The sequence below is a fragment of the Pavona decussata genome, unplaced genomic scaffold (assembly GCF_977016875.1).
Source record: "Pavona decussata unplaced genomic scaffold, jaPavDecu1.1 SCAFFOLD_28, whole genome shotgun sequence".
Taxonomy (NCBI): domain Eukaryota; kingdom Metazoa; phylum Cnidaria; class Anthozoa; order Scleractinia; family Agariciidae; genus Pavona; species Pavona decussata.
In genome coordinates, this window is record NW_028145451.1 from 2736255 (window position 1) to 2757500 (window position 21246).

At 37.9% G+C, this 21246-nt stretch overlaps 2 protein-coding genes across 4 annotated transcripts in view; one reads left to right on the plus strand and one right to left on the minus strand.

Annotated features, from left to right (window-relative positions):
* Positions 1-523: 523 nt before the first annotated feature.
* LOC146485109 (forkhead box protein N4-like) lies at positions 524-7325 on the minus strand. Its single transcript, XM_085104052.1, has 4 exons — positions 6026-7325; positions 5881-5923; positions 2476-2662; positions 524-1066 (listed from the first exon to the last, which is right to left on the minus strand). Exons 1-4 carry the CDS (start codon positions 6613-6615, stop codon positions 660-662), a joined length of 1227 nt encoding a protein of 408 aa, XP_084960178.1. The 5' UTR covers positions 6616-7325; the 3' UTR covers positions 524-659.
* A 5512-nt stretch (positions 7326-12837) lies between these two features.
* Positions 12838-21246, plus strand: part of LOC146485110 (2-(3-amino-3-carboxypropyl)histidine synthase subunit 2-like) — a 20530-nt gene continuing 12121 nt past the window's right edge. For 2 of the 3 annotated variants that reach the window (XR_014863494.1, XM_085104048.1), the window contains exons 1-8: positions 12838-13036; positions 14403-14515; positions 14605-14682; positions 16850-16992; positions 17825-18050; positions 19423-19540; positions 20357-20430; positions 21145-21212. Coding sequence is in view for 2 of the 3 variants with exons in the window: in XM_085104048.1 (XP_084960174.1) it covers positions 12869-13036; positions 14403-14515; positions 14605-14682; positions 16850-16992; positions 17825-18050; positions 19423-19540; positions 20357-20430; positions 21145-21212 (988 nt within the window). In the remaining variant the exon portion in view is untranslated. The remainder of the gene's footprint in view (positions 13037-14402; positions 14516-14604; positions 14683-16849; positions 16993-17824; positions 18051-19422; positions 19541-20356; positions 20431-21144; positions 21213-21246) is intronic. The other variant, XM_085104049.1, reaches the window with a different exon arrangement.

Genomic DNA, 21246 nt, shown 5'->3' on the forward strand with positions numbered 1-21246 from the left:
CTTCTACCTGTTTACACCTGTTTATAGAAGCCCAAAGGGGAAAAAATCAGCAAAAACTACCACCAATTTTTCACACAGCATGACTGTAAAAGCTAAATAACATACCAACACTTTGAAATAATATAATAATCGCAATATCGTACTTGCATTTACAAAGCATGCAATAATTGCTTTTAACAATTTTTTGTGACTTAGTTATCAACTGCTAACCACAGTAAGTTATAAAACAAATAGCCTAAGAAATAATAATTACAAATTTGAGGGAAATGAAATATTTAATATTGATAGTGTTATATAAGTAAAACCACTATTATACTAAGACACAGCTTGAGGAGTAGTTAGCTGGAGTATGGACCAATGTACATTTTGTTACTGAGTCTGTGATCGTTTTATAACTCGCTTATCTGCTTCCCCCTGTAGTAATTCCAGCAGTTGAACTAAAATCAGTGCATCAGCCAACAGAACTCGAATGGATCAAGCATATTCACTTGAGTCAACCAAACTTTGTGAGTGTAATGGATGCCGCCATTCATCAAAATCAACTGTCCTTGCACATTACAGGGCTGTTGCATTGTTTTAGGATGACATTTATTCTCTGTACATTAAACAAATTATTTTTTTCAATATGTCCTAGCTAAGATTAAATAAAGTCTGTCTGATCAAAAACCCACATTGATGTGTTGAGGCTGCATGCTGTAGTAATGCGGCATGCTGTAAGGTAGAGGAATGTCAAAATCTTGACCATCGCTGTTGACAAAATATTGCGCTGAATTTTCCATTTCCACCGTGGTGGTGATAGGGTCGCATCCATGCATACCATTTAGTGGCTGTGTTGACATTGGTAAGGTTGTGCAAGTGCTGAGTGTGGGGTCGATTGGTAGCTCTGTGCTCTGAGAAATGATGTCATCCCAATCAAGGACGTCATTTTGTTGAATTTCCTGGATCAAGTCATTGCCAAAGAGTTCCTTGGCAGCATCTGCCGCAGCCATATCTTCGCAGTTTTCTGATGGGATCTTTATTTGGTCAGGAGAAGTGTCCAAATCATCACTTGAAATGGATAGCTCGTCTGATAACGAAATGTTACAAGAAAATTAGTCAAAACATTTTAAAGTGCCCACAACCTCATTTTTCTTACTTATTAAATTTTGATCTACGCATCTCTCAAAGCCCAACAGGGTATGGTTTTCGGGGTCTTGAGTCTTATCTATAACTAGGGTATACAATTTCGCTATTTAGCATCTTGAACAGGATGTCTTTCTGGACCTTTTTCAAACGGGTGTGAATGTTGGCGGTGTATCAACTACAGTACCGACAATTTTTTTTTAAAAAATCTAATTCTATGTCAGTTATGATGTATGTGAAATGACAACAACAACTATTTTTTTTTTGTTGCTACTCCACATGAAAATTAAGTTTTCTCAAACCTCTTATGAGTGCCATATCTCTTTGGATCTGGTCACTTTGGATCAAATTCAATTACAAATATATTTTCTTTATTCCAGAGTCACATGAAGTATTATGTTATTACGTCTTGCATAGACTGTACGATAGCACCTCACTAGACCAAGTGACCAAGGTGTTTGGTGCTTGATCTGTGTTAATTTATAACTGAAAAAGCTCATTGACCCCAGGAAAAATTGTGTTCATTTTGCACCTTTTGTGTTATATAGTTTTGGGCTGCATTCTTAATCAGGTTCACAAGAGGAGGTCTCTTGTATTAAACAGGGTTACCGTAGCAAAATGAACAAATTTTGTCTTAACAAGGTCAAAGGCTTAATTGGCGGCACACCCCCACCCAAACTTCCTTTAAGTGTTCAGCACCAAATTTCTCCTTGTAATATCAATGCTGCTTATTCAACCCCTGAGGTCATGAGAATTAAGGATATGATCTCCCAAGGTGAATATCGTTTATTATGTTAACACCGTCCAGTGTTTTATTAGGATTTCTGCCACTGAGAAAATCCAAATATTTTCACATGTAAAAATACGATATTTTTGTATCCATTGATATTTGATAGTTTGAGAACATTTTAACCATTAATTTTATCTTGTCTTTTATATTTTGAACAAGATACCGGACATTTTTTTCATTATTTTTTTACTGTACTTTGTAGAGCTCCGAGTTTTCACTGGAGTATTTTAAACAATGAAATACACTTATCGGGTTCTCGACTAAATGGCATGGTTTTGGTTTATGGAATGGCTGATTCTTGTTTATATAATAAACAGAATAACACATGGACACTTGGAGATATGGAATTTATCTTCTCGTGTTCACATTCAGTATCTCACTCGTTCGCTGCGCTCACTCGTTCGATATCGATGTGAACACTCAAAGATAAATTCCATATCTCCGCGCGGCCATGTATTATTATTCTCTATTTCTTCAGTACTTTTATAAGAAAAGTATAGGGACAAGATTGAAGAAATTGTCCTTTGACTAGAGGTTAAGCAGTTAACAGATTTGATACACACCTGGATTTGCCATGCTTGCTCTGATTGCCTCAGCATGTTTCTTCTTCCACTTTCTGATCTCCTTGTCCATCTGTTCACGCCTCTCAGGTTTGAGCGACCATAGACATCCTTTCCTCTGTGACGCACCTTGTGGTCTCTCTAGCTTGCAGAATGCCTTGTTTAAGGACAGGTTGTGTCTGACAGAATTCTGAAAGGAAATAAAAAGTAATGAAATGCTAATTAATGATTGAGCAATTGATGTCAAATTATCTCACTGGTCTTAATGGATGGGGAGGAAGAAATACACTTTGGAAAATGTTGATCACTCATTCAATGCTGTATTATTTTAATTTTTTCTTAAATTGAGGACTGGAATCTGAAGAAATCTCACTTTTTCAGCAAACTCTCTTGGTCAAAATTGACCCATTTCATATTGTTACTCTTTAATTGAGGGAAACTTTTGTGTCTAAATTGTAGTTGCTATAATCTTCACAACCAGGAATTGAAAAGACAATTGGAACACTCACTCTGTTAAGACGTTTCTGTGCTAATGAGTTGTCATTTGATAAAGTAAGTTGTGGCAAGAACATTTATACTTTGAAATTAAAAAAAAAAAAAGAAGAAGAAGAAAACTTGATTGTAGCTTAGTCACAAATGTGTCTCAAATTTCACAAAACAGCTTATCTCTATCAGCGTACGCCTAGGGATTCTGAGTATCGAGCCTTTACTCATAATATCTAACTACAGCACATCGGCAGAAGACCATAGTAAGTGGAAAACGTTTCTCAACAATTAACAAAATAATGCATCCTGTTGTTCAAGATTATTGTTTAAAAATTTGCTTCGCAGCCGTGAATATGACAGAATTAGACAGATACGTATAATAACAAATTAGTTCATGGTCATGATTACTATATGCCATTAAATCTAAGTGTGCATAACTGCACTGCACAGGAAATTTTGCGTAAAAACTTAGCAAGATAAAGATCCAGCTTTGAAGGTCGGTACAGAACATTAATTTATTTTCACGTTTAGGCCCTCTAAAAAAACAAGCTTAAAGGGAACTTTTAACACACAAATTTCATTTCTAACGACAAAATCTTTAAGAGCTTTTTTTTAAAACCAAATTTTATCTACAATTTCTCTTTTGTCCTCAAATCACAGTAAATAAAGTATGTTAGGGTGTGGTAGAAAGGTTATTTATTATTAATGTACTGTTGAAGGTAGATTAAATTCTTTTGTGGAAAAAAATTTAAGTGTCATACATTTAAAGTTCCATAATATGTAAGAGAATAAATTGGCATATTTATGTCCCACAAATTAATTTGGAGGATTTGGTTAACTTTACACTGAGCAACAGATGAAAGAAAGCACTCAATTAACATATAAAATTGTACATTTTTTAAGCTTTTGCATTGAGATCCAGAACCACATTCAATCCTCTGCCAGCATGAATTATTTGAACCTCATTTTGTTTGGCTTAAAAATTTAAGCATAATTTGCTGTAAGGAAATGTGAGCTATATTGTATTAGACTAGACATAAAAAAAACTGTAAATTGTGGTATTTTTCCTGTATAATCTCATTCCTTTAAGATCCCCAAAACAGACTTGACAGAAGTAAATAAATTATTGTTCAAGAAATAAAAACAGAAATATATTGTAATTAATCATGTCCAAAGGAAAATTTGCATTGGGAAATGTAGGACAAAGTATATTTATTTTGTTTCCTTATTGAGTGGCCAGCGAATGTATTTACGTTTCACAAACGAGCAGGAATTTATTTTAGACATTTCTTTTGTAGTGTTCGATCAAATGTAGGAATGAAAAACGTAGGATTATCTCGGAGGCTTTCTTCACGGTAGAAAAAAAATGAGTAATAAGCTTTAATCTCTGAAGCCAACATTATATGGACTTCAAAAAATAATACAGTTCAAAATGCGATCTAGTGCAGTACTGGAAACAAGCAAAAAGCTGTCAATGCTATAGTTATTTTGTCACGAGGCCGCTTTTATGTTTTTTTCCTCTGGGTTGATGAAGGAAAGAGGAAAGAAAAAATTATACATCAACTTCTTTGCAATATGGACCTTAATTAGAATGGCATAAATTATTCAGCATATCAACCACCTGTTGTAGGAAGAGAAACCTTACAGGAAGATATAAAACTTCTTTATGAATTTTTTTTTCCTTTTAAAGCCCGTCAAATCCCTTGCCTTCATTGATGTTCCAGAACCCTTTAATCAGATTCATCTGTACGTGTGATTCGCTTCAGTGGTGCAAAATGTTGACGAAGATTTTTTTCCTTTTAAGTTAGTGCTGAATTTTCAGGAGAAATTTTTGTTTTCTCGTCCTCGATCTCATGCCTTTTGATATCGAATTGAGACCTTCGATTACACAAACCCGGCGACATTTTTTGCCGTGAAATCTGCGCGGAGAAGACACTCATTGTCAAAGAGATAGAAAGAATTTGTATCTAATTGTCATTCGACCTCCTATAAATAAAATCGCGGCCCCACCCTAGCTATCTTGTCATTCGTCTTCTAGTGTGGAAATGGCTGAATCTTTCTCGAATACAGAAGGTTCACTGATATTTTCCGAAGTAAAATTACCAAAATCTTATTTGAACTGTTTGGTTTTCCCACCAAAATCGACGTACATCGATTGCGAAATGTGGATCACGTCCTGTACGTCTCGTAAAATCAGTTCGCAACGTATCTATGAGATGATGAATGTCGCTTTGAGTATTCGTTTTGACATACTCTTTTGCTCGCTGGTTTCGTCAGCAATTTATTACTATGTCTTGATTCATTCTATTAAAAAAAATCACAACTCATAGAACCATCGATCGATCTAAAAGACAAAATGTTCGACAATCTCTTCGCTCGCAACACTTCCTATTCGTCCAACATTAGGTCCATTGTGTTACATCCGATTCGGTAAACAAGAATATAACTACATGTCATGAAAGAGAATAAAACGCAATGAAAATTACCGTCCTTTCGTCAAAACTGTCTGATTTCCAAGGGAATTTTTGCTTTTATGAGCAAATAAACGCTTGGAAAGCAGTTTAATTCGGCGAACGTAAAAGAAGTGCGCGAATTTTGCAAACGATTCAAACCGCTGTCAGCTGGTCAGAACCCATTGTAGTGCTGCGAGGAAAACCATTCAAGTGCGGAGTGTCAGGAAACCGTTGATAACGAGAGAGCAGTTTTTAAAGTTTTTTCATAGCTTCCGAAGATTTTATCAATCCGTTGAAAACTAATGCAAGGACGATAAAATTTACGCAGTAAATTTCCTCAAAACGCCAAGAATATGCTGTATAGAGCGTGAACCGTTACTAGCTCGAGCGAAATGTTTTTAAATTCAAACTTCACAGGTACCGTACCGGTCATACGAAGAATAGATTCGATAACTACATTTACACTCACCTTCCAACCATCCGGAGCCGTCTTGAAATACGGAAACTTTCCCCTGCGAAATGCAAAACAAAGCAAAATTTCAAACCTCCATTTGCGATTTAAATACAGATTGCAGAAATTGACATGGTCCATTTAAGCGCCAAATGAAACTTACATCATGAACTTGTAAATTTCACTGACGGGGAGTGTGCCTGAATCGCTGTTCTTCAGAGCCATGGCGATGAGACAGGAGTAAGAAAATAGCGGCTTCGGGTAGGACTTATCCTGTGATTTTAAGTTATCCTTGAGGCCGTTTTTCTGCCCGTGTTGCGACGATTTCGGTTTGGTCTCCGCCGCACGTGCCTGAAGAATCTGCGGAGCTGCAACGGAGGTAACGTTCACTTGCGAGTGCACTTGGGACATGGGAACTTGTTGCTGATTCGGCCACTGCACAGGTAACGCAGTATTCGGATCGACCATGACCTGCTTCTCGCTAGCCGTGTTTTTCTCCATGGGTATGCTAACGCTCTGTAGCCATTGCAAGTTCGTTAAGTCGCCTGCAGGCGGACAGTCTGTCCTGGGCCTTTCTTGTTTCACCGTCATCTGTTGCTGAATGTCCTGAAATATACTGCTCTCGTGCAGTTGGAACAGTGGATCATTCAAGTTGAAATCCATTTCGCGACTGTCGCATTCCACCATCTCTTGCAGGGACAGCGAATCCGGCGTATCGTAGAAAGCCAGTGGTTGAAAAGCGCTGTTCATCATTTTGGAATAACTGGTTCAAAAATTTTCTCGAGCGAATGATAAGAACAGAACTTTTCTTCGATGTGAATCAGTTACTGGCTATTTGGATCGAACCACGGATCAACTGTGATTGGCTGAAAAATGGCGGTCTTGTCTCTGATTGGTCGCTACGGAAAACAACCCCCCAGGGTCTGCTCCATATAAGGCCAAGTTACTACTTTCAGGACTGACAAATTCTTTCGGTATGATCTGTTCAACCACCAGTTCTTCCCACGCAAAAGTGTTAAAATACTGGCATTACTTCGTCCGATGCCTGGACCGTTACTCTGTAGTCGCAACTGAAAATTTTACGCGTAAGTCCGCGGTTATCAGCAATTTCACGGGGTACAATTCACGGAAATCCGTGTTTACTCATGCGAATCGACAGCACTTATTCACTGCGGTTGAAATGTTGACAATCGACGACCCCACCCCAGCTTTTCTTTCGCGCCTCAAATAATTTACATAAGACGACAGTTTAGAATAAATATGCAAAGTAGTTACAAATTTAAAAGGTCCGTCATCCACCTCCGCTTTGAATGAATCATCGGGAAAATCCTGCGCCTTTTGTCCCGTTTTTTCGTCATAGAAACGTTAATTCAAAGACGCATTTTTTCGAAGGAAATTTGAAGCTTTGCTGTTTTCCACCGTTTCGCGCGCTCGAACAAAAAATCTGCCGGGTGGCGGCCGGTGAAGGGTTAGTAGGACGGCTTGCAAAGCGCGGCATCGTCAGTCTGTTAGGAAAGCTTAAGAAAATATTTTTTACATTTTAGGTAAAAGGCGGTCCGCGGTTTGAAATACCGGTAATTCGTAATGTGTTGGCGCTCCGATTCACTGTAATTCGGCTCTCTCTAATTGCCGGAACTGATAGCCCGAAGCTTTCGCTCCGAAAACCACTTCTAGAAACGATGTATTTTTCAAACGATTTCTTTTCTCTTTGTTTCTGTAAACAAAAACAGGAGAACGGGTATTGTTGAAAAGAAGTGTGTTCTTTTCAGATTGCGCGTGCCTTCGAATGAAAAATCGCCATCAGGGGTAGCCGAGTTGAATGCCAGGTTTAATACTTCGCCAATGTGTTCAAATACACCACAACAATAGAGAAGACACAATACGGCAGGCAAAAGTTGTTAGTGAAGGGGGTACTGGTAAAAGCGTACTCCTGCCGCAAATCTTTTCTTCGTATATAATGTCCAATTTCGCAAAAACTTTCGTCATATGACACTAGTATATCATTCTAATTTTTTTTGTCGTATTTTGGTGCGGTGTCGTGTCGAAGCCAAAATTCCGAGCAACAGGTGTTATTCAGATCTCCTAAAGCCCTTTTACAATTATTTTAGCTCAATATCTCATGCAGTACTCCTTTTACATCTCCTGTTCTCGGATTTTGCACTCAAACGAAAATATAGCCGGGCTGAACTTTGGCAAGTATGCGTTTTAATTCTAAATTAACGCAAGTCTTGAATTATCTTCCGACCACTTTAGTAAACCGCCGACAAAATTTTATTCAAATCCAAGGAAACTAGATAAAATAACATGTTGAGGTGAAGTGTAGAGAATATATTGAAAAACATAATGAGAATATTTATGTTGACTATTCGTCAGGTGGAAAAGCGCCCAAGAGTTTCATGGGTGCTGTTAATTAAGGGAAGGGAGTTGGGGTGTTCTTGTCGTTTTTGGTCTTTTCTTGCTAGTCCTTGAAAATGTTAATAATGCTATCCTTCATTCGCCACCATGAGCCACTTTATATTTTAATTCTTTTACCTGTTGTAATAAAGCTAGTGCAAACATAATAAAGAAGTTTTTGGCAATGTTCGTGTTTTTGTAATTAATCCGACCACAATTCTTCCTCTTCAGCTTTGTACAAGTAACGTATTCACGTTTTAAGGTCTTTCTAGCGATTGGTTAACTGTAAATTACTAAGATGTCGCAATATGGAAATCATATTTGACGGTGAAAAAGAAAAAAAACACGAGCGAACTGAAGACAAATAATATAATTTTCGCCGCGCCGATCACGAAAACACAGATGATGCACAAGAGTAGAAACCTGTTTCCTCACAGCGGTGTGCAAATTGTCTCGCCACGTACCTGCAGCCATGCTGCTCTCAAGCCGGTCATGGTGTTAATAAATTATAGAGCTGTTGATCAAAACCTGTTGAATACGGCAGAATTATTCATCATGGAACCAACATACTCAATGCAACAGGTGATTGACGACAGGTGCTTCCAGACTTTCAATTAGAATCACTTGTTGCTCCTGAGGGGGCTCTGGCAATTTAAGTTAGAATACTCCTCTCGAATTAAATTCATTTAACGAAGTTTCTGTTTTTTTATTTCGTGATGAACTCGTGCCACGCAATGGATAGTTTCGTTACCAAACGAGGGCAGATACCTGCGGTCCATACTGCAGACTGCATTCATCTGGGAGTTGGGTGACCAAAAATGTTATGTGGCGAAAAAAAACTTTAATTCATTTTGGTCTTATAACTGAGATAAATCGCTGGTTCCACGACTTTGTAGTTAATTCGTTTAATATATACCGAGGATGCAGTGAAAGTACAAAAAATACCCCTAAAAACTGTTTACTACATTTCGTGCAATTTTGCACGGGGCATCAGTTACAGACTAGGAAACAAATCATGATTAATTTTTTATCTTCATTTGGGTATTGTGGTTCAATATTCTACGATAACCAGTGTAAACAGGTATACACACTCTTGATGGCTCAACAACTGAATATGATTATGAGTTTTACGGCTGACTATATGATGCCAGAGATGTGTAAAGCCGGTCGTTTGTTAAAATTTAATTAAAAGAGCGAGCACTCAAGCGAGTTGTTCGCGACGGAAATTTGTTAGCTGTTATCATTCAAAGCCAATACCACATCTTTAGTTGTTCTTGGGTATTTTTTGCACATGATAAGCCTGTGATACGCTTCCGTGTTCACGAAAAAAACATGCCTGATATTGCATGTGTGACATTAAAAGGCTGTCACAATAAATAAGGTTATCTCGGTTTATATTTGCCGATAGCTTCTGATATCAAAACAGCTTAACAGGCCTATTTTCTCTGTAGACAAGTTATTAGCATAGCACGGGAGCAAGTTCTTCTCGGAAAGGGCTTGTTCTGAAGCAAAGTGTGGGACATGTGTGTACCAACAGATGCGAGGAAAGCCGCCCCGTCGGGGCAAATTTGAAATCTCGTTTCTAAGGGAGTGCTTTAGGCTGGCTTTAGGAGACCACTGCCGTAAATGTAGTTTAGCCTCCGAATGAGTAAAATGCATTATGTTCCATATTTTGATATCATTTTATCATCACCAATGTATCACGGTTTTTTAATGCCTTTCCAGACTTTTCAACGTCTCCCGAGTTCTTTCAAATCTGGCTTCGGCTATTTTGCGGCAAAGACCGCTTTTGTGAAACTTTTGACTTGTGTCTTTTAAAAGCCGCCTTTGCTCGGAATGCGGGGCACATCATAGTTGGAGCTCTTTTGCACACGCCTTTCGGAACATTGTGCGTTTTCATACTAAATTTTTGTCTTTTGGCCTTTTGTGCACCGCCAAACGATTGCAAATGCCAGCGAAAACGAAGAAGGACTTAAAACTTGAGACTTTTGAAAATATATCGTCAGTTTTGAAAACGCAATGGTGTGGACGGGTGATGACAGAGTTCTTGAAAAAAAAAACGTTCCTCGAGTCGTTCTTTTCGTTTGTTTTCAGCCCTTTAACCCCTAATATCATAAAAAAATTTCTCCTTTCTTGTTCTCATGCTTTTCTCATAGAAGTACTGTGGAGACGTTATTAAAAAATCAAGAAAATTCACCTTAGGTGATCATATCCTAAAATAAGCATTATAAATTTTCTTTTTCAGTATATTAACCGAGTTCGAGGTCCATACTGGTTACGGACAGAGATTTTTCCCGTTGATTTACGCTTGGCCCTGACAAATCAGCGGGGAAAAAAACAAGGATCCGTAACTTACAGTTCGAACCGAGAAAACAAGGTTAGTAAGGTATTTATTGTATCTCAGAGGTTAATCGGGCGCACGGGAAGCAAACTTGTTAAAATTTTGCGGGCGGTACAGTGAAATACGGCCCGCAAAGTTGACCGATCACACTGTGCATAGAAACTGAGAGATATAATAATACTTGATGATATTGCAAGGAGAAATTTGATGCTGATCACTGTTATTGCTCAAATTGTTAATAATGTCGGGATTGGCGAATCTTGCATCAAAACTGAAAAGGTATCAACGTGGACGATTTGTCTGAATGCCTGCGTGTGTGGACGATCGAAGATACTTTCTAAGTCTTCTGACATTTCCAGGAAAACAAACTAGCGATTTTTGAAAACGCGTCAGTGTGTGGAGGTAATTCTCAAATTTGGACTTGACTTGTTAAATCAAGACTGAAAAATTATAACGGCATACCGAGAAGATTTGGTATAGATGCACGGTGTGTCCAATGCAGGTCAGGCCAAATATTTCATTCGTCTTCTTCACTTACTCCCGGCTTCAGCCTCGATTCAGCAAGTCAAGCAGGGTCAGTCAATTTTGGTAGCAGTGAGTGGCCAAGTACCAAAGAAAATCAGTGTGAAGTCTTCAAGAGAGAAGGTTTGAAACCAGACGCTTCAAATTCAGATCAGATGGTAGTTTTCAAAGCCTTCTGCAGTTTAAAACCAGGTGTTATGGGAGGTTTTATAGTATTGATCAGGGCTGCCATCATACCCTCCCTCCCTGCATCTCATCCCCAAAAAAGACACCTTATCACACGGTTAGTTTTATAGTAGACTTGCAGTGCCTCACTCACGGTCTCAAAGCCAAACGGTTGATCAACGCAGCCGGGGTATAAAGTGTTCCAAACCCAGCGTTCGAGACGAACTGAAAAGTGGAAAAAACGATCCTCTCCGCCTCACCTACGTCCAGAAATGTACCTAACCCTGAATTTGGGTACTTCACATAAAACAGGCCCTTTTTTTTGTTTTCATATGACTTCATGTTTGACAGAATTATATGTGTTTTAGTGCGAATTAAGGTTAGGGGACACCTTGTGATGTCTATCATACCGTTTATGAATATCATATCGTGCATTTCTGGACATATCCTTGTTTAAGATTTAAGAGAGTGGCTTTTGACTCCCAGAGTTCCAATTTTGGTTTTTTCAACTCTAAATTTCCTTGTCATTTCCAAATTATTTCTGTACCCAATATATGTTTATATCGTTTTGCTTTTCTAACAAATCAGGTCGTTATAGAATGTGGTAGGAAGGTGGGGCTATAAAATGAACGTTTTAGTCTAAGCTGAGTTAAAGCCTTTCAGAATGATTTTGATCAGGTTGGGAACTTGTGCCCTCATACCCTCGGAATATGCCTCACCAGACATTCGCCACCCAAACTTTTTTTCACGTACCTTTCCCCGGGTGTCATAACAAGTTTCGATGTAATTATAACTGAAATGTGTGTTTCGTGATGTTTCTTATTTCAACTCCGGAAAACCGTCCATTCGGATGAAACCCTTTATTTATTGAGTTGTACTCGTTACCAATTGTCAAATATAGATCCGTCAATGTCGGCAAGTTCCACACAAAAACACTTCTCCATAATTCATAGCCTTATCTAAATCTGCGTTATTATGTAAAGTTAAGTTCTTCCGTTTTCCAGCACGTTTGTAATTTATTGTAATTTTTTTCCATTATGTTCTCGTGCTCGTCTTGTCTCGCCTCGACTAGCTTTGTGGCTATTTGCGGGACACATCTAAATTTGTAAATAAATTGTCGTTGTTGTTGTTGTAGCTTATAAACTTTACAATTCAAATACTGTATATCATATATCAGGCAGTTTCTCTGCAGTCTACAATAAATGTATTGAAACGTGGACTAGTCATATCTACGCGCAAACGAGGTCTTCATAGTTACCATGTAAGAGTCTGGCATGGATTTGCGTGCACTTCTCTAGTATGCTTTCGTGATTTTTTGTTTGCCCTCACTAAATAACCGTAAGAGTCATGTAAGAGTCTGGCATGGATTTGCGTGCATTTCTCTAGCATGCTTTCGTGATTTTTTGTTTGCCCTCAGTAAATAACCGACTTCGTGATTTCAGTGTTTGTTCCAACTTCATGCCATGGCAAGAGAGTGTCAAAGTGCGGTTGCCCCCCAGGACGACCTCCCAGGAGGCTGATTATCATTCCCGGATGTTTACAAGCCCGCAGTTTGCAGTCAGCGGAATCTCTGTTACAAACAACATGGCGGACGAAGTGAACTCTCCAATGCAATTTAGTAGCGGCGAAAAAGAGGTTATAGAAAGAAAGCTAAATGTCCGTACCGAAGGTGCAGGTACTAAAAAGGATATAAACGATTTTTATGAGATTTCAAGATGCGTAGATGTCGTAAAAAGAGGGAACTTTCAGAAGGTGAGAAGCTGACCATATGACCAGAAAAAAGATTTTAATTTCTCAGACTTAACTTACATTTTAAAAAAATATTACACGAGAAAAAAAAAATGCAAGGAGAAATAAAAAGGAAGATTCTAACACAGGGTTACCACAGTCAGGGAAGACTTTTTTTTTTCATGGTCAGGGAACAGTCAGGCAATTTAATTTGCATCAAGTCAGGGAAATTCTAAATTCTACCTTTAAGTCAGTGAAAAGTCAGGGTATTTTATTTTTTGTCTAGCCACAAGACTTTTTCTTGGTAAAGGTAATGTCGTTTCTGTGGTTTCATCACTGACTTTGTTGCCAACGGATTGTTTTGTTTTGGATGGTCAGTGAAAATTGGTGTTTGATCAGTGAAAAGTCAAGAAATTTTTTTATGTTGATGAACTGCAACCATGTAACAGTCAATCAATCAATCAATCAATCAATCAATCAATCAATCAATCAATCAATCAATCAATCAATCAACCAACCAACCAACCAATCAATCAACCAATCAATCAATCAATCAATCAATCAACTCACCATCCAATCGATCAACCAATCAATCAATCAAGTTACTTTGGGAAAAGGCAGCTAGTATCTAATGTGGACCTGTGATAGCAACTGCAGTGGCAATAGTTAGGTCTAATTTAAGACAAGATAACATCTAGAAGGCTTAACTGTATAGTAAAATAATAGAAAATAGGAACAAATAGCCACAAAATGTATTCCAAGGGATAAGATTGGGTTGGCACAAAAGAAAGGAATTTTGGTCCTGAGATTTCTGATGTCCAGAGGCTGGCATCTCTGAAAAATGGCTACAGAAGAACTTAATTGAGTTAAAAATCCTTAACCTCTGAATCTAAATTCAAATCAGTGGTACTGGTTTTATTTTCCATTGAGAAAGCATGCGTGTTACATCTGACATCATTTTTATTGTTTGTACTCTTAAGCTGGTGACACTGCACAATGTTGAACCATATATCACCCGATTGGCTGGCACCGTTCAACAAGTGGCAACTTGTTGAATGGAATAGAACTTATCTCTATTTCGTTCAACTGTATTCAACAATGTTCAGGCCTATTTCAACAAAGATTCAAGAATGCATTACACTCTGTTCAACATTTGTTGAACAGGAGCTGTAACATTTGTTGATCAACAAATGCTGAACCATGTGTCACCAGCTTTATAGGCCATTTCTATTAGTCAATCAACATGCGGGAATTTTAACAGTCATCTTATAAAAAAAAGAAGTTGCTGGCCATAGTTGCTGGCCATAGTTGCCAGCTACAAGCGACTAATGATAGCCCAACAATGGCAACAGATCTTGAGTGAAACTGGATTATTTCTCTCTTTGTACAGATTGCACTCCAGTTTCCAGACTCATTATTAGTCGATTCTGCTGCCGTAGCTTCATTGATTGAGAAAAACACTGGAAGGAAGGTTTTTGTATTGGCAGATACATCATATGGAAGGTGTGTGATCATGTGCAACTCAAATATTTTTTTGAAAAAAGTCATTGGGAAAATGTTTTAAAGATTTAATATTGATCTGTCTTATTTAGTTGTTGTGTAGATGAAGTAACAGCAGAGCATGTTGAAGCAGATCTAATCATTCATTTTGGCAGAGCTTGTCTTAGCCAGTAAGTATTTTTCCCATCCTCTTTTCTTATTTTAAATGACATAAACAGGGCTCTCTGCTTTAGGCCTAGCAGACCAGGCTGGCACGGATCCAGGTTTTTAAGAGAGGGGGTTTCGATGAAAGGCGGCCGCCAAAGGCAGCGCCATAGTAGGGGGGTCTGGGGGCATCTTCCCCTATAAAATTTTGAAATTTGAAGTCCTCGGAAACGCGATTTCCGCTATTCTGAGGCAAAGTCAGCATGTTTTAATATCTCGTTTTTGAAAGTTAAACTGCCATTCTTTTTCATAAAAATGTAACAAAGCTCTGTAAAAACATGCAAATCTGCATTTAATAAAACTGTGATAAAAATATACTGCATTTTATCTTATTTCAATTTTGTGTTTTTTAAAGACGGGATCAACAAGGAGCATTCTTCGGGGATATCTTTACCCATCGCATATCTTTACCCATCGTAGTTAACGGGCTTTTCGTAAGATTGACTACAGGTATTTATTTAATATTTTTACAAGTTTTTGATGTTCGCTGTTTTAATTTAGGAGGTTCAATCAAACCCCCTGAACCCCCCCTAGATCCGCCCCAGCCAGGTCTGCTAGGCCTAAAGGGGAGAGCCTTTACTGTAATTTCTTATAAAAAACACTCAACTGCCACTTTAATGGACATCGTCTTCTGGATCACAATTTGGTGCTCATAATAGTTAACAGTTGAAGTGGAGGTGAATAGTGATGCTCGCGGTGAGGTAAATATCCATCATTTTCACTGACACACAAGCTGAATAAGAAGTGGACAAAAAATTACTTGATTTTTGACAATAAATTATACCAACAAATGGTGGGAAATTTTAAAATCTCCCGCGCCGCACGGTAAGCGATTTCTATCATAGAAAGTTCCGTCTCACTTTCTTGCGGACAAATAAAACTTCTGGAGGCACTTGTTTTGTTGCTACGTGTCTTTTCTTCGATTGTCGTGTGAAATTTGTCCTGTTGTTGAAACCATACTGCAAAACATTAGATGTGTCATTGTTTACATTGTAATTATAGTGCTCGACGGACAGTTTTCGTAAACAATTTTTTTGTACTTTTATTTTTCGCCTTAGAATATGAGGTGTAAAGACTAAATAACTTACCATATAATGCTGTCAAACCAAACTTGGTTGCCATTTTTGTATTTTTTGTTATAGCGGTCTCTTTCATCAAAATATTTTCCTCTTAAGTGACTATGGCGAAACGGGAAGCCATCTTGTTTCTCGTCGGCTGCTCAGAGGTGAATAGTACTTGGCTAATCACCTCCGAGCTAGCCAATCAGCGCATGCGAAAAGCACTATTCACTTGTGTGGTATATAGTAATGGGCATTATTGCCAGAGATTCTTCTTTGACAGGAGTTGAAATCTGAAATAGTGAGGCTTCTGCAAGGATAGAGCCAATTGATTGCATATGTGAACTATAAACTAAACAAACCTCTGATATGAGATAAAACCTAGTGACTGTCCAGACAACATTTCTTCATGATCACCAAGAAAGTCAAGATAAAAGGTGGTAAATTACCTAACCTGAGTAGAGTGACCTGGGGTCCAGAATGATGATTACAGTAGTCACGGGATGCACTGGTCATGCAAAAAAACATCTGACATTCATTTCGTGATTCTCATGAAAAAAAACCTAGATTCATGGTTCATGGCTATGTATTGTAACCAAATCACATTTCATGAGAAAAAAATAGCCATTTCACAATTCATGGAAAAAAGGTCTTTCGTGGATCACCAAAAGAAACCCTTTACCAACCTCATATAATTACAGTATGTAATGTTATATAGTTCCCAAAGTAACAAAAGTCCCTCACTGCACCTTTAAATAACATGCAATCTCTGAACTTCAAAATCCAACTAATGCTTGGTGTCAATCATAATTATGGAAACAATCAAGTGACTGCAAAAATACAGAAACCTAGAAAGTGGATCGAAATCTGCCAGTCACAGTGTTAGAGAAAAACAACTTTGTTTTATAAGAGGTCCACTGCACTGATTGATGACAGTGAAAAATGTAAAATCTTGAACTCCAGAGTCAGCATGTTATTGGAAGGTGCAGTAAACTGAGCAGCATCCTTTCAAGTGTAGCAATTTTGAAATGTAATGGCTGTTAATCACAATGCTTGTAATCTCCCCTTTTACCAGGACAAGGAGGCTTCCAGTGTTACATATATTTGGTAAATGGCCAATCAACGTCCAGAGTTGCTTGGAGAAGTTTCAACAGATGTTTCCAGATCCTGCCATTAAAGTGCTGGTGTTTTTTGATGTTGTTTACAGTCACTGTATTGGTAAGGACCCATCTGTTCATTTCAGTTAAATGTTACATAAATATATATCAGTGGTAGATCTACCTACATGACTTTAATCTCCACGTAAAAAAAAAATGATTGACTATTGTCACTCGATCCTGCCTGGCAATTGTATGAGTGCATAGGTAAAAAAAAGGAAATAAATAAAAATAAATTTAAATAAATGTATGGATACCAGCAAACTTCTTAGCTTGTGTACAGCCGCCCCCTCGGGCGGCTGTACACACACTACAAACTGCTTAGGAGCCCATATGTAAATATGGAACATGTACCTTACATGGAGTGGTTCGTAGTTTGCTCCCAGCTGCTTATGGTGCTTCTAATGGAAACTAAACCATTGCTGGCACTGAAGAGCCTGCCCCTTGAGTTGTTTAATCGAACAGAGACTTTCACTTTTAAACCAGTCCTACATGTATTTCCTAGATGTGGTTGTCTGTAAATTATTTGCCAATTTCTATTCGGGAGGAAGTTGTTCCATTTTGAAGGTGACACTGACTTCAAAGAATACTCCATTTTGGTTGAACTGTGAATGAGATATGAAAGATATTAAATGGATCACACATTCTCCTCTTAATGCCCCAGTTAGGAAATGTGGACTACCTTTCCAGAAGTTAGATACGTTTCTGGTGGGCAAAGCTAAAGATAGCTTGTTCTATATAACATTAATTTTTAGTATCCTGTACCCCTCCCTTAAGCTGCTAAAATGAAATACTGTAAGCACCCAGATGGTAAATGCAGATTCTCAAGTTGTCAATGCTAATAGTAAACTACCTCAGTTAAATAAAAAATTATCAAAATCTCTTGTTTTCAGGAGAAGTGGAGAATTCCATCAGATGTAATTACCCTAATGTGATATTCAGCAAGCTCATATATTGTACATTTGAAAAAGATGACAAAGAGAACAGCCCTGAGGACATGACAGATCATGAAACAGAATCGACAAGTAGATCAATGGAATGTGACGTGGAGATGCATTTACAAGAAGACAACAAGGAAGGATCTGTGAAAATCTCTGAGAATAATAGCTATTTTTGCAAGTGGGTGAATCTAAATATACATAATTCTTTACTCTATAATTGAGTTATTTCTGTTCAATGGTAAGTATTTACACTCTAGGATTATGCAGTGCTCATGTTCAAATATTGGGACTAGCTGTCTGCATCTGAGAGCTGTTCAGCTGCAGTCAACTCTCTCATAAGTGACCATGCACCCTTGAGGCACCACAAATTGGTCGCTTAGGGGAGGTGGTTGCTTATGGGAAAGATCAACAAAATAAGCCTTATACTGGATTGATTAGTTATTTACATAAAAATATTACCTTAGCAGCTAAAATTAGGCATATAGAAACTAATTAGTTTGATTTTTTCGCATCTATTCATTCTTCTGATGAAACTTTGTATAACATTTTGGAACAGATCACTGTAACAATTCCCGTTTACCTACAGATCTAATTATAGCCATCTTCTCTGTCTGTAAGCTGTTATTATCTGTCAGCAGTCCGGGGTAGGGTCATTAAAAATTGAACTTTTGTCACTTCTGAGTAATGATTTACTAACGATCATACGTGATTATGTTGGGTGGTCGCTTACTGGAAACAGAAAACAAAAGAATATGTGTAATTTCTGGCCTAAAAAGTGGTCGCAGTCCCTTAAGACATTTGAGTGGTGCAGGTCGCTTATGAGAGAGCTCTAACTTGAAACAGTATTTAACTGAGAAACAAAATGGTTGTTTCAAAGTGGTCTCTTACAAGAGGTGGTCGCTTACGAGAAGTGGTCGCTATGAGAGAGTTGACTGTATAAGAAGTGTCAACAGCAGCTCAGGTTTCACTGTCTATAAATTTAATTGTTACTAACAGTATCTTTGATGTTTTGACAGCAGTAGTTTAACCAATGCCAGTGCCAAATTATTGTGACCAGCTGCTAAATTCTCCTTTCAATATCACTACCTGATCAGAACATATAGATCATGAGAATATAGGAAATGATCACTAAACATAAAGGGTCAGGTATTTAAAGACAGTTTAGACGGTGTTAAACAAAACCATGTTCTAAGCCATTTTCAATTTTGCCAACAGTCATATCTAAACATTGTCTGCTGTTGACGGTAATAAGAAGGCTTGTATTCCAGACTAGAAAACTATTTATCTAGTTAAAATAAACTACTTATAAACAGATTTGGAGGCCCACTGATTGTATTAAGCCACGGCCTAAGTTAGACTCTGTTTAAATAACTGGCCCAAAATGTCTTGATGTTTAGAAACATTCTCCCAAATAGTACCATAAGAAGTATATGGAGGGCAGTGAGGAGAAGATACATCTTGATACTGGAACTTAAAGGGTGAAGGACCACAAGGATGTTGGGCAGTCTTTTTGTTACCTTTTACCGGTAATGTGTTTCCATCATCTGTAGGTTTGGACGTGAATTTAGACTTCCCTGTAACACACAGTTGGAAGAGTATGAGGTATTTTACATTGGTGGTGAAAGTTTGTGTTTAACAAACCTTATGATGACTTACAACAAATGTCAGGTATGTGAAAAAATTTTAAATTGTGTAGTTCCAGAAAATATCCATACTCCCCCCACTGAAGGTTTTTTGTTTTGCACCCCCTCACCCCCCAGGAAATTCCATTTTAGCTTCATACTTTCCTTCTAAAAGTTTGGCTTTTAAGACCACCCTCCCCCTAGGAATTTCCAATAACCTTCCGTGGAGGCAGTATGGATATTTTCTGGAACTACACATTACAGTTTAAATGCATTCATTGTGTTTTTGTATAATAATTGTTTTATTTTTTATGAATATTTAAAAATGACCACATCCTGCTCACTGAACATAATTTGCGAAAAAAATTAAAAAAAACAAATCTTGTCTTCTGTTCATATGGGAAATTTAATCCCGGTTACCGAGATGAAAAATGTCCAAAAGGCCCCCAAAATACCAGTGGAACCACGGTCCGACTTGTTAGTGACCTTGCAAGCCATGCGCAGTTAAAAATGTTTCATCCCGGACAGTCCCGGTATCCAGGCTGGAGTGTTCATATGGGAAAAAATTTCCAGCTCTGTTACTGAGATCTCGTCGCAAAAATCTCAGTAACCGGCCCAGGTTGCATTCTTATATGAACACCTCAAAATTTTTGTAAAGAAAAGAGGGGCGAGGCGAGATCTTATAAACCAAGCCAGCCGAGTCGCCAGGCTCATATGAAGAGGCCCTAAGTTGTTCACTGTGAATGTTTTTCCAGACTGCACTTTTTGTACATCCAGAAATGCACACAACTGTAAAATTAGATGTATAAAGTTTAATAACAATTGAGTCACATTAATTTTGTTTTGGTAACTTTAATTATAGTTTTATTCATATGATCCATGCACTGACATTGGAAGAAAAGAGATGCTTAATATTAACAAAGCACTTATGAAGAGGTAACTGACTGCTGTAACAATCTTTTCATTCTACTTGTAATTGACAGCTTGATATTTGTTACTTCTGATTGATAAACTTTTTTGTGAAATCTGTTGCTCAGTTGGGAGTTGGTCAAACAAATGTTTTGGAATCAAATTAACATGATTGTGTTATTAGCAACACCAAAGCTCATTTTTGGCTCATTTAGTGTCCTAGGTACTAAAGTTGTCACAGGAAACTATAATGTTTACTTAATATTATGTACAGTGTGTGCTTTTTATTGAACCCTAAAATTTTAACTGCATTTTTCACCGCTATCAATCACGTAAAGCTGGCGACACACCTGGGGATTTTATACACTGATCGCAGCGAATTTGATCGCCAGCGAAAACCGCAAGCGATCAAAAGTCATGTGATAAACTCGCCTAACCTTTTTTTGACTTCGCTAACAATTCACACCAATGAGCATAGAAAATAGCAGGAACAGGCACACTCGGCGAATGCCGGCGAATTCAATCGCTGATATCTGACGTGCCAGATCGCAGCGATCAGCGAAAATGGCAATTGCTGCACCAGGTATATTGCCGGCTTTAGACAAGTCTTGCATTTTGGATTTCAGAGTTTTGGGATTTCCTAAAAAAGAAGTAACATTATTTCGATTTCACTTCCTAGGAAGTAATATATTCTAATTTCTTTTTGTTGTATGATTCTTTCTTTTCAAATGTGTCACGTAGGTATTATATGATCCAAAGAGCCAAAGATGCACAAGTGGTTGGCATTGTGGTGGGAACATTAGGTGTAGGTAATATAACAAGAATCTGATAATCTTTATTTGA

What these genes read in the sequence shown, in the direction of transcription:
- LOC146485109 (XM_085104052.1), bottom strand. Translation starts at nt 6,615, where the DNA reads ATGATGAACAGCGCTTTTCAACCACTGGCTTTCTACGATACGCCGGAT. An exon ending in CGGCTCCGGATGGTTGGAAG is followed by an intron (nt 2,663 to 5,880) that starts GTGAGTGTAAAT and finishes ATTTCCTTTCAG; the next exon opens with AATTCTGTCAGACACAACCT. An exon ending in AGCAAGCATGGCAAATCCAG is followed by an intron (nt 1,067 to 2,475) that starts GTGTGTATCAAA and finishes TTTCGTTATCAG; the next exon opens with ACGAGCTATCCATTTCAAGT.